We start from the raw sequence: 13,394 nt of genomic DNA, 5'->3' as shown, positions 1-13,394 counted from the left end.
CCCTAACCATGTCAACCTTTCTTTTATTATCGCTATAGAAAGGGGGATTGAACCGCACTTTTCGTACCGTAGGCAATTTCTCTGGAAAACATCTAGTAAATCCATATTTGCCATATTTGATAAGTATTATCACTTTACCTTCCAATTTTTCTATTCTTAGTCCGCATATTCACCTTCCAATTCTTCCATACTTTTTTAATTCTAAAAAACACCCTGAGCCTGGGCTATTCTACTTTTGATATCTTCACTGCTCCCAGCATCTTTACTAATATTACTACCGAGGTAGGTAAAGCTGTCCACTTGATCGATCTTTTCGTTACCCAACGTTATCTTTTCATCTTCACTTATTCCTAGCCTTAGTGACTTAGTTTTTCTAACATTAATTTTCAGACGGATTCTAGCACCCTGAACTCGCAAAACCTCTAAAAATTCATTCATTTTGCTCACAGTTTCATCTAGACTGTTTAAATCATCAGCATAATCTAAGTTAATGAGAATTTTTCCTCCTAATTTGATTCCGTGGTCTCCAATTGCCTTTTTTGTGCTCCTTAAGACAAAGTCTCTCAAATAGTCTAAATAAGTTGGGATAGAACACGACCCTGATTAGCTCTTGATTTAATATAAAACCAGCTACTAACCTCATTATCTACCTTAACTACGGCAGTATTATTCTTGTACATAGCACTAATCACTTTAATGAGTTTGTCTGTTATACCATGCAAGGATAAGACCTTTGCTAAAGCTCTTCTAGTAACAAAATCGAACGCTTGTTTATAATCTATAAGACTGAGGACCAAAGGTGACTTCTCAATTATTAACCTAAGAGTAAAAGTTTAGTCGACACATCCTATACGTTTTCTAAAACCGCACTGTTCTTCTTTTATTATTTTATCTACAGCATCTCTCAGTCTATAAAGTATCATATTACTAAGTGATTTGCTACCTTGAGAAACCAGACTAATGCCTCGAAAATTACGACACTCTCTTATCACTTTTCTTATACAGTGATTTAATTAAGGTCTTCCTAAAATCGTTAAATACTTCCCCTTTTTCAAAAATCATATTCGTAATCTTCAGTAACCTGTTTCTGACCTCGGAGCCACCATATTTAAGAAACTCATTTACCACACTATAAGCATCTAGAGCCTTGTTATTTTTTAGTCCTTTTAGTACTGTCACTAATTCTTCGTCACTAAACAAATCTTGTTTCACATCCGAGGTATCACAAACTTTTTCATTCTCCTCTATATCTTTTCCTGCAACTGTATCTCGGTTGAGCACTTTCTCAAAATGTTCCGCCAATCTGTCTAACTATTTTCTTATCACCAATTTTGGCCCTGTTTCTATCTTTAAGTGGGACAAGTCCGGATTGACCAATCCCTCTCAATTTATTAACATGCCAGTACAATATTTTATTACTATGCCGTCTAGCCGCATCTTCCAGATCCTTGGCAGTTTTATGCATGGCCCCTACTTCACACCTCCTTAGTTCATATTTTAATGCTTTCTCGACTTTCTTTGAATTCTTTTTGTTTTCATTTTATTTATTACTCAGATAATTCTTATAAAAACCCCTCCTCCTCTCTAAACATAAAGCTTTTTCACTAACATTCCTAGCTGCAATCTTAACTTTTTTCTCAAGACACCATCAGCAACTTCTTAACTTTTTTTTTCTAAAATTATTCCAATCATCTTCCACATTGTCAAATTTTAAACTCTCAAGCTTAGAATTCAACTGTTCCTGGGAAGTTTCTCTCAAATTATCATCGTGGAGCCTATCAACAGCATAACTTCCCGAAAGGTAAATAACCTTCCTATATTTCAGCTTTAAATAAACCCTAAACAGTACTAGATGGTGATCTTTACTTTTAACATCAGTAACAGTACTCCATTGTTTTAAATTCAATTGTTTTAAAAATTAGAATTGTTGCAAAGAGACAAACTTTAGCGTAAAGAGCGAGGGATTGCGGAGGGGACAACCCATTTCATATACAGAGTAATTTCTGTTCGTTTTAAGTTTTAATGGCGCTCCTTACTTTCAGTTAAAAAAACTAGGTTTTTTATTTAATTTCTGAACGTTTTTGAATTAATGCATGTTTGATTTTGGCTCTCCGCACATAAATTATTAAAATGAAGTTTGCATACTAATTCTCTTTTTGGCTAAATGGCTTTCTCTTAGTTTTGATCAGATGATTTTGAGAAAAAAGGGGCGGGGAAGGAGGTGTAGTTGCCCTCCAATTTTTCGGTTATTAAAAAAGGCAACTAGAACTTTTAATTTTTAACGAACGTTTTTATTTGTAAAAAATATACGTAACTTTTTACATTCTTATATTTTTATTATGTATATGAGGGGGTTTGTCCCCTTGTTAATACCTCGCTCTTTATACTAAATCTTAAGCTTTGTCCCAATTCTTTAAGAATGACCCCTGAATCAGAAAGGCCGTAGAATAAGTAGTTGAAACTACTAAAAATACTTTAGCACGAAGAACGATGTATTTATCTCCTCCTAAATACCTCGTTCTTTATGCTAAAGTATTTTTAGAACCCCTCATATGCTTAATAATCTCTGTTCGTTTTAAGTTTTAATGCTACTCCTTATTTTCAATTGAAAAAACTTTTTCATGTTTATTTTTTCTTTTTTTTTATATTAATGCTAGAAAATCCTCCACCATTTTCCTTGAGTTTTTCTTCCCCTATGACATATTCCTCCAAGGAAAGATACTCCCACATAGCCCCCTCCCCTCAACACAACCCTACAAACCAAAAGAATCCCCCTGAAAACGTCTGTACACTTCCCAATAACCATTACTGTATGTAAACACTGGTCAAAGTTTATAACTTGCAGCCCCTCCCCCAGGACTGTGGGGAGTAAGTCATCCCCAAAGACATATTACTATGGTTTTCGACTATGAGGAACAAAATGGATATCTCAAAATTTTGATCTGTTGACTTTGGGGAAAAAATGAGCGTGGGAGGGGGCCTAGGTGCCCTCCAATTTTTTTGGTCACTTAAAAAGGGCACTAGAACTTTTCATCTCCATTAGAATGAGCCCTCTTGCGACATTCTGGGACCACTTGGTCGATACGATGACCCCTGGGAAAAAGAAAAAAACAAAGAAATAAACACGTACCCGTGATCTGTCTTCTGGCAAAAAAATACGAAATTCCACATTTTTGTAGATAGGAGCTTAACATTTTTTCTATAGGGTTCTCTTATATGCTGAATGCGATGGGTGTGATTTTCGTTAAGATTCTATGACTCCTAGGGGGTGTTTCTCCCTGTTTTCCAAAATAAGGTAAATTTTCTCAGGTTCGTAACTTTTGATGACAGAGATTAAATTTGATGAAACTTATATATTTAAAATCAACATGAAAATCCGATTCTTTTGATGTAGCTTTTAGCATCAAAATTCCGATTTTTAGAGTTTCGTTTACTATTGAGCCGGGTCGCTCCTTACTACAGTTCGTTTCCACGAACTGTTTGATAACATAATCAATGAGGTTTGCTGTCTTGCCATCATATGAGTATCATGTCAACTGATGGGCACTTTCTATGACCAGACACGGTATTGGTTATAACGGGATTGTTATACATACGAAATTACAAAAGTATGTAGCCATTACTGTTTTTTTTTCCACACCAACTTTACCTAGGCTAGGCTACCATCAATCCCTATTTCTACTAACCTGAGCGTTGAAATCTCCTAATAAAAACACCATATTTCTGCCTGGAACCCTTTCTATTTGCTCCTGTAACTGTAAGTAAAATTCATCTGAGTCACTAGTATCTCCGTCAGTCGGTTCAACAGGGGCATATACTACTATCATTGATACCCTTGAACATTAAAGTAATAAAATGATCAATTAGTATTCTATTATTAATACCTTCCTGCCTAAACAAGACTTAGCAGCTTCCTTATTCATCATGAGCCCTTCTCCCTGTCTATGTTTCCCATCCTTCCTGCCTGAGTAAACAAATTCTATATCATCTAATTTCAAGCTTCCTATCCCTGGGATATGAGTGTCTGAAACTCCTAATAAGTCTAGTTCGAATTGTCTAAATTCGACAGTCAAAATGTCAATACAATAGTCATTTTGTAACGTCGTAACATTCCAAGTTCCAATTTCCATGTTGTTTCAATCATTGAAATTATCTTGACCGACAAATCCTTCTCAATTGTTAACCTAAGAGTCAAAGCTTGGTCGCAAAGCCTCTACCTTTTGTAAAGCCGCACTGTTCTTCTCTTAAAACTTTGTCTACAGCATCTCTCGGTCTAATATATATATATATATATATATATATATATATATATATATATATATATATATATATATATATATATCAAAGAGAGAGAGAGAGAGAAAGAAGGAGTAAAAGGGACAGAGAAAAGCTGTTCCTGTAATAAAACTTCGAGTTGATTCGCTTAGAAATTACCATTTTAAAAATATTTTTCGTAGAGATGATCGTTTTTTCTTTATCACTTATTAAATTTTTTTCCACAGGGGATCATCGTATCAATCCAGCCGGGTTCGAATGGTAGTGAGGAGACTATTTTGACTGGAAATCACCGTATCTAGTGCCTTTTTACATCAAAATAAAACGATATCTTGTCATAGTAAATTGTTGTTTTATGTAACAAAATATCAATTTCCGCCCAAACAGAGTGACATGCCGAGGCAACGCAAATTCTAATAGAGTCAATCGATTTTTCAGGTCTAAAATACTAAACAAGTGGTATTGAGCCGACCATCATGAAGATCGATTTTAAAATCGATCATGAAGATCGATTTTAAAATCGGTAGGAATGCTGCACTGAGCTCTGTATCAAACAGTTCGTGGTAACGAACTGTAGTAAGGAGCGACCCGGCTCAATAGTAACCAAAACTCTAAAAAATGGAATTTTGATACCAATAGCTACATCAAAAGAATCGCATTTTAATGCTGGTTTTAAATATATAAGTTTCATCAAGTTTAGTCTTACCCATCAAAAGTTACGAGCCTGAGAAAATTTGCGTTATTTTAAAAAATAGGGGGAAACGCCCCCTAAAAGTCGTAGAATCTTAACGAAAATCACACCATCAGATTCAGCGTATCAGAGAACCCTGCTGTAGAAGTTTCAAGCTCCTATCTACAAAAATGTGGAATTTTGCATTTTTTGCCAGAAGGCAGATCGGATGCGTGTTTATTTGTTTTTTTGTTTTTATTGTTTTTTTGTTGTTTTTTTTTCTTTTTCCCAGGGGTGATCGTATCGACCCAGTTGTCCTAGAATGTTGCAAGAGGGCTCATTCTAACGGAAATGAAAAGTTCTAGTGCCCTTTTTAAGTGACCAAAAAAATTGGAGGGCAACTAGGCCCCCTCCTACGCTAATTATTTTCCCAAAGTCAACGGATCAAAATTCTGAGATAGCCATTTTATTCAGCGTAGTCGAAAAACCTTATAACTGTGTCTTTGGGGACGACTTACTCCCCCACAGTCCCCGTGGGAGGGGAAACAAGTTACAAACTTTGACCTGTGCTTACATATAGTAATGGTTATTGGGAAGTATACAGGCGTTTTCAGGAGGATTTTTTTGGTTTGGGGGAGGGGTTGAGAAGAGGGGGATATGCTGGGGGAACTTTCCTTAGAGAATTTTGTAATGGGAGAAGAAAATTTCCATGAAGGGAGAGCAGGATATAGGCTACTAGTATTATTTAAAAAAAAAACAATTAAAAAATAAAAGTGAAAAAGCTTTTTCAGCTGGAAGTAAGGAACAGCAATAAAACTTAAAACAAACAGAAATTATTACCCATATGAGGGGCTCACATCCTTCTAATACCTCGCTCTTTACGCTAAAGTATTTTCAGTAATTTCAACTACTTATTCTACGGCTTTTGTGATTCAGGGGGTCATTCTTAATGAATTGGGATAGAATTTAAGCTTTAGTGCAAAGACCGAGGTACTGACGATGGGGCGAATCCCCTCATATATGTAATAAAAACATGAGAATACAAAAGTTCTTTACGTAAGCTAATTTATAAGCTACGTAAATCTTTTACCAATAAAAAGATTCGTAAAAAATTAAAAGTTCTAGTTACCTTTTTGATTAACCAAAAAATCGGGGGGCAACTAGGTTTCGTCCCCCGCTCTTTTTTTCTCAAAATCATTCGATCAAAATTATGAGAAAGCCATTAAGCCAAAAAAAAAATATGTAAATTTCGTTTTGATTATTCCTCTGCAGAGAGCCAAAATCAAAACATGCATTGATTCAAAAACGTTCAGAAATTAAATAAAAAAAACAAGTTTTTTTAACTGAAAGTAAGGAGCGACATTAAAACTTAAAACGCACAGAAATTACTTCGTATATGAAAGAGGCTGCTTCCTCATCAACGCCCCGCTCTTTACGCTAAAGTTTTTTACTGTTTTAAAAAGAAGAATTGAGAGAAAGAGTCAAACTTTAGCGTAAAGAGCGGGGCGTTGATGAGGAAGCAGCCTCTTTCATATACGAAGTAATTTCTGTGCGTTTTAAGTTTTAATGTCGCTCCTTACTTTCAGTTAAAAAAACTTGTTTTTTTTATTTAATTTATTAAAGAATCATCAGCTGATACTGATAGTAGTGCTGCAATGATTACTACCAAGGTCTTTGATAAAATTATAGCTGATGACCACTTTGTGCCGTAGTGTGCCATATATGTGCCGTATATTTTTTCCCAAAGGTTCTGGTGTGATTAATCACAAACAGAAAACAATTTTGCTATCTACAGACACTACACTTCTGATAAATTAGACGTTTTTGATGGCGTGCAATATAACATACAAGCCAGTTTTTTCAACTCTATTACAATAATAAATAATTAAAAAAGAAAACAGTTAAAAAAAAACAGAGTATACCAGCAAACCATGGGCATAAAAATAGCTTTTTATGAAATATTGCTTTTCATTGGCTGGCAATTTTTTTCCATATCAATTGATGGTGATGCTTGATTTTTATTTGAATAAGTATTTTGTTTTTATTTTTTGAGACAGCTTAGGATGAAAAAACACAATTGCTTCCAAGAACGCTTTCTAAACGATTTGACCCATGAAACACAAACTCAAAATCCTTGAAATCTTTGTATTTTCTCAGTCAATTCTGAAAATGTTATTCTTTTTGTGATGTGACCAATCTGCTTTTAGGTATCGAATGTGGACCTCTCATTGCTGGGGTTGTTGGAAAGACAAAACCCCTATATGACATTTGGGGTGATACTGTTAATATGGCTTCTCGTATGGATTACACTGGAGAGGCCGGAAAAATTCATGTTACAGAAGCAACAGCTAAAATCCTTATGCAAGAAGGTATTTCTTGTGATAAACGAGGCATCACCTATGTCAAAGGAAAAGGTAAGAAAATTAGAGGTTTAATTACAAATCAAAGGTAAGGAAAAGGTAAGAAATTTAAAAAAGGCAAGGAAAAGGTAAAAAGAAAGGAAAGGAAAAGGTAAGAAAGTTAAAGATCTATTAACAAGTCGAAGATAAGGAAAAGGTAAGATGATTAGAAAAGGTAAGGAAAAGATAAAGTAAAGGAAAGAAAAAGGTAAAAAATTTGAAGATTTAATAACAAGATACGGTGGTCGGTTTTCAGGTCATGGATGCTCATGTCGGTGCTCTTAGGGATCCGAAATCAGGGCAGCAGTTGGCTGATTCCGGGACCCAAAGCAACATAAAGTTCAGATTGCAGCTTACTATTCTCAGTAACCTAGGTTGTCCAGTCGGAAAAGATGCTTTACAGTGTTTCCCTGTATGTAAAGAGCTACATGGGCTTCATGGAAATTACTACTGCAACTAAAACAACTCACCGCAGTATCAAGCCGCCTAAGGCCAACAAAGCCACGCCAGCTCATGGAAATGATATCAATTATATATTTTTTCAGCTATTTTGATTTGGTTTTTGAAGAGATAATATGAAGTTTTATCAGTATTTAAAGTTATTTGATTTCTTAAAAAATTATCTTTGAAGCTAGGATTAGGATTTTTCTGGAAAAGTCAGAGAAGTAGTGCAAAACCAATGTCAGCTTAAGTTTTTAAAAGATCAAGATGTGTGTATCCGCATTTGAAAATTTTTTGCCTTGTCTAAAAAAGGTTACCTCTAGGATATAAATAAAAATTATGCGTTATAAAATCATTTGAATTTTTTCTAGATGAAAGAAGCAATTTCGAATATAATAGAATTTATATCATTTTGTCCACTTTTTTAGCAATACTTGATTAAAATACAAGAGGCATTCAGCAAAAAAAAATTCAGAAAACGACCCTAAATATTGGAATTTGCCATTCGAGATCAATTTTTCCAGAATTATTTCCAAGGAATCTTAAAGAGATTCAAAATTTTGTTTTCCAGTTTTCAGAGAGATAATTTAACATTTTGCAGGAGTATGATTAAAAAATGTGTGAAAAAATTTGCTTTTCCATCAAGGTCAGTTTGATTTTTACACCAAGTGCAACATAAGGAAAAAAATGTTTTATTTAATTTTTTTCCTTTAAACCGGCTATTTTACAAACCTCATTAGGAATTTTCTGTTCGGTTTCACAATTCCCAGACTTAGGGAAAATATAGAGTTTGTATATCCTGCAAATTCGGAGCTACAGACTGCTGAAAAAAAAACTGCGATAACAGTAGCGGTGCTCCGTAACAGAACCTTTTAAAATAAATTTCGTTTGAGAATTCACTTCTCTGTTCTATCGTTAAAAATTTTTAGATGGGAGCTCATTCCTTATCATTAAAAATCCTACGTTATTCAGATTGACAAAAGAATCAAACTTAAAAATTTTTATTTTTGTGGTGGCTTTTCAAAAGTTAATTTACAATTTTTGTTGAAGCTAATTAAAAAATGTTTAATTAACATTTAAAAAATTTAATTTTTTAAATTCCATTAAAAAATATTTGAAAGACTCGGGCATTTAAAAGCATATAAGTACATCCGTTGCAGCATTGAATTGAAAAGTAATTATAATGCTACTACTTGCAACAACTCATTGCAATCCCTTGCCACCTGACGCCAAAACAGTTTTCCTCCTCTATTACGAATATGCTGAAAGTTTCACTCTTTACCCCTCCCACGAGGTTCTACTTTCTTTTAATATTTATAATGTCTTCCCACCCCATTCGCTCCCAATTCTGCGATGATGGATGGTCAAAATCCTCAATCTTGGCTGACCACTATGACCCTTCGTCCTTAAATGAAAAGTCTTAAAATTCAACCAATCTTGGTTATACCATCTTAAAATTCTTAAAACCAATCAATGGGATAGAACTATATTTTTTGCACGGCTCATTATATTGATATTACATGATATATATTATGTTTATATAATATGATATTATATTTATGTTCATTTATTGATATACGGTCACCAAAACAAGAACCTATAGCTTTCCTTAGACAATTTCGTCTGGAAAATATTCAGCACATCTTCCCTAACTTTTTGAAGCGTCCACGTTCCAGAGCCAAAGGCGTGTTGCCGGCTTCCATGATCATGACTCGAGAACTTACTCCCATTTTTTTTTTTTTTTTTTTTTTTTTTTTTTTTTTTTTTTTTTTTTTTTTTTTTTAACTGCAAAAACAACCTGTTCATCTGCTATTCTTCTTTTTCTCCTGTATAAGGGAAGTTACGCCCTTTATCGATTTCCTGAAATGACCTTGAAATGACCCCTTCTTCCTAATTTGTTTCTGATCTAAGGGACGTAGTCTTCTTAAAATTTATAGTCTATCTTACTCTAGTACTCTGAAATCTTTAAACCAAATCTTGGCACAAAATCTTAGTGTTAGGAGATTTTATTATCCTGTTTCATGGTATGCTCTCTCATTACCCTTGTCATATTTTTTAGGACAAATTTTCTAAAAATAATCAATATAAATGGAGATTTGAAACAGCCCTGCTTAACTCCTGACTCTACACTGAACTAGCTACTAACCTCACTTCCTACTTGAGCCACAGCAATATTATTTTCGTGATAGCACAGTTCACTTTAACCATGCAAGAACAGGGCCGTCACTTATTATGGTCCCATTATTATCTTTAACTAGGGTAGGCCTGGACTGACCATTAATTCCAAATTTCTCAATATGACGTCCCGGCCGAGTGGTTAGCACGCTAAACCTGAAATCCCTTGTCCATGAGCACAGAGGTTCAGGTCCTGGTAACACTGGTTATTTGATTGGAATGAGTGTCAATGGCGCGACCCTGTAAGCTTAGCCAGAGTTGACCCAGCTCTAAATGGGTTCCTGGAGAAATCTCGGGAAGGTAAACAGGAGGGGGGTACGAAAGTATAGGATGGCTGATCCCAACCCCCTGTTTTACTTCCTGGATGAAGGGCAATGAAACAGAGATAAACACCACCGGTAGGGACAGTAAAGTCTCATGCCCTACTCTTTAGTTTTAACCTTACCTATGCAAGATCTTACAATTATGTCATCTGTCTGCATCTACTACATCCTGCGCAATTTTATCCATGGTCCCCATTTCACATCCCCAGAATTCTAACTTCAATGCCTCCTTGACTATCTTTAGTTTCCCGTTATTCCTGTAAGATCTATGTTAAATTTTTAACCTTTTCGGAGTTTTTCCAGTGATTAGGGGCAAATCATTCAACCCTCCCTGTTTTTATGCCCAGATTCCTTCAGGTACCCATTTAGAGGTGGGTTGATACTGGTTGAGCCTACAGAGTCACGATGCTAACCCCTTCCCAGACCATTTAATCAGCAGCACACGCATTAAAATATTTCCCCAAAGGGCATAGGACTGCAAATCTAGCGTGTCAAGCAAGGACGGCTATAAAGGCGCCCCTATCTATCATTCTAGGTAAGTAAGTAGGGTCTATTAATCAGCAACTTCTTGTCCAAACCATTTCTCTTTTCTACCCAGCTTAATACGGTTTCATTTCTGCTTTTCTAAATTTTCTCACTAGGGCGTCCTCTTTTACTAAGCAAACTATTTTCCTAAAGCTATAACAACCATCTTCTGGATTACTGCTTTCTAAGCTCCCCAGTTTTATACCCAACAGCTGTTTTTATACCCAACAACTTTGCTCTTCTTAAATTCTCATCCTTGAGTTTATAAAATTCGTAATTACTCAGAGGGTAGTAACTTTTCATAAATCGCAACTTCAAACTCACCACTAGATGATGAAATTTACTTTTAACATTAACAACGGCACTCCTATATACCAAAATACGAAATACAATAATAGTGAAAATAATGAAATTGTCAAAGCTATGTACTATGGAACCGATCTTTCTCATCCAAATTTCTTTCAGGTAAGACAATAGCCATCTTCATTTTGTAAATCACTGCCACTAACAATGCAAATATTACCTAATTTTTATTTATTAATTTTTGTATACATGTTTTAAACAAATTGAAACAGTTTCTAACAGGAAATTCATTCCAGGCGAAATCATCACTTATTGGATTTCTCTCAATGATCACTCAAATTTGACTATGACCCTTCCAATAATAGAAGAAACTGAAGATAATCATTACTATGAAGACAGCTCCGACCACGAAACAGAATTATGATAAAGTTCTGTGTCTATTTATTGTAAATAAAATAAATAATATTTGAAACTAGTTTACAGGATAGTAAATGTATAAACAACCACAAGGAGGTTCAATACTGCTACGAAAGAAAATAGACATAAAAAAGAGTAACATTCCTCAACAGCAAAAGAAAATCTGGAGCATTCCCAATTCGAAAACGTAAAGAGACAAAAGACTGAGAAGAATAAAAAAGAGCACGTGAGAGAATAAGAGCACGTGAGGAATAAGAATTAGAGCACGTGACGAATAAGAATAAGGGTGCGTGATGAATAAGAAAATGAGAATAATAGCATCTAAGGAATAAAAGCACTTGAGAAAAGCAGGAGAGAGAGAGGTAGAGGGTAGGGGAGGGATAGAATAACAAAATCAAAATCGTTGACAACCCCCTAATTGAAAAAAAATCATTTATTTCCAGGGCTTATCATATAATTGGCAGTTCAATAGCACACACTTTCGCTTTATAAAGTTGTATTAATCTCAACTTAGCTTCGATTCACATACATTTTGAGTGCTATTTTTTTTCGGTGCCGCTAGCACATGTTTTCTGTGGTGGTCGAAGCAGGCATAATCGCTTATTTAAGTCTATTTCTCTGTCTGATTGATTATCAGTATTCTTGTTATATTCCTACTTGGGGGTATACCTTCTTGTGCCTTCCTATGGGTTTCTATGTTGTCTGGTTTCTTTTCAGGTAATATGTCTATGATTTGATCATGGTTCCAACGGTAGCTGCAATCTAGTAAAGAGCGAACCAAAACCCATAGTAACCAAAAGTTTAAAACATGCTTAGAAAAAAAAACTACCTAACGAAAGGAATTACCATCTGACACTGATTCAGGAATTGCAACTATAATTTCGGTTCATCCAAAAAGTAAAAGTCAATTCCAAAAAGAAATGTATAGTGACTTCAAAAAAGTCTGAAACCCATAGAAAATGGCGTCAGATTAAAATAAAAAGTCTCTGATTGGAATCAGCACGATCAGAAACTTGGTTATGGTCCCCCTCATTGAACAACAAGGAAAGTCTTTTTTTGCATGGGTAGCACTATTCTGTCTCCCGTTTTTTTTTTTCTTTTTTTCCATTAGGGCTAGGAGGTGACCAGAACATCATAGAGAGATTTTCAATAGCCCTTTCGAATTGAAATTAAATTTGCTAGTGCTCTTTTTAAGTAACAAAAAAATTAGAGGGCAACTAGCCCCCATCTCTAAAGGCCCCCTCCCCAAAGGTAGTCTAATCACAATTTCGAGATAGCCGTTTTATTCAACATAGTTCAAAGGTTAAATATCTTTGGTTTTGGTGATGATATGGCCCTCCATAGTTCCTGGGGAAAGGGATGTACACTGTGTCGGTATCGGACGTATTGATTTCATGCATATCGGTATGGGCGTATTGTTACTCGGCGTATTGGTATCGAAGGTATCTAGACAAATTTTTAATAGCTCGTATAAAATATAATGCCAAAATCTATGTCCTTCCTATAAAATTCACCATCAGCAAGTTCCAAATAGCACTAAAAACTGTACTTTTGGTGCCATGTCTCAAGTGGAAAAGCTGGGGCTAGTGGGCTACTAGAACTTTTTAGAGCTACGTTTAACGGCTCATTTGAAAGCTATTGCTTATATATACGCGATGTTTATCAATTTTACCATCCGTATGTGTGATATAGCACTAGAAACAACACTTTTAATGTCACTTCTTAAGTAGAAAATCTTTGATGTATAGAATGATATCATCATTGTAATAATTATGGTCAAAAGTTCTTAACTTGAGGTTTGCAAGAACACCTTCCGTATGTGCCTCTTCCAAGCCCCCTTAATAAGCTACGCAACTAAGGTACAAA

The 13,394-nt window shown here is 35.0% G+C and overlaps 1 protein-coding gene across 1 annotated transcript in view; it reads left to right on the top strand.

Moving 5' to 3' along the window:
• LOC136034127 (adenylate cyclase type 2-like) overlaps positions 1-11,583 on the top strand; it is a 143,785-nt gene extending 132,202 nt beyond the window's left edge. Inside the window, exons 22-23 of the mRNA XM_065715287.1 lie at positions 7,153-7,359; positions 11,408-11,583. Coding sequence (XP_065571359.1) covers positions 7,153-7,359; positions 11,408-11,535 — 335 coding nt within the window. The 3' untranslated portion in view covers positions 11,536-11,583. The remainder of the gene's footprint in view (positions 1-7,152; positions 7,360-11,407) is intronic.
• The last annotated feature ends 1,811 nt before the right edge of the window (positions 11,584-13,394 follow it).

Source organism: Artemia franciscana, chromosome 12 (genome assembly GCF_032884065.1).
Source record: "Artemia franciscana chromosome 12, ASM3288406v1, whole genome shotgun sequence".
In the NCBI taxonomy this organism is placed as follows: domain Eukaryota; kingdom Metazoa; phylum Arthropoda; class Branchiopoda; order Anostraca; family Artemiidae; genus Artemia; species Artemia franciscana.
The sequence above is the reverse complement of the archived record's forward strand: the minus strand, read 5'-3'. Positions and strand labels throughout refer to the sequence as shown.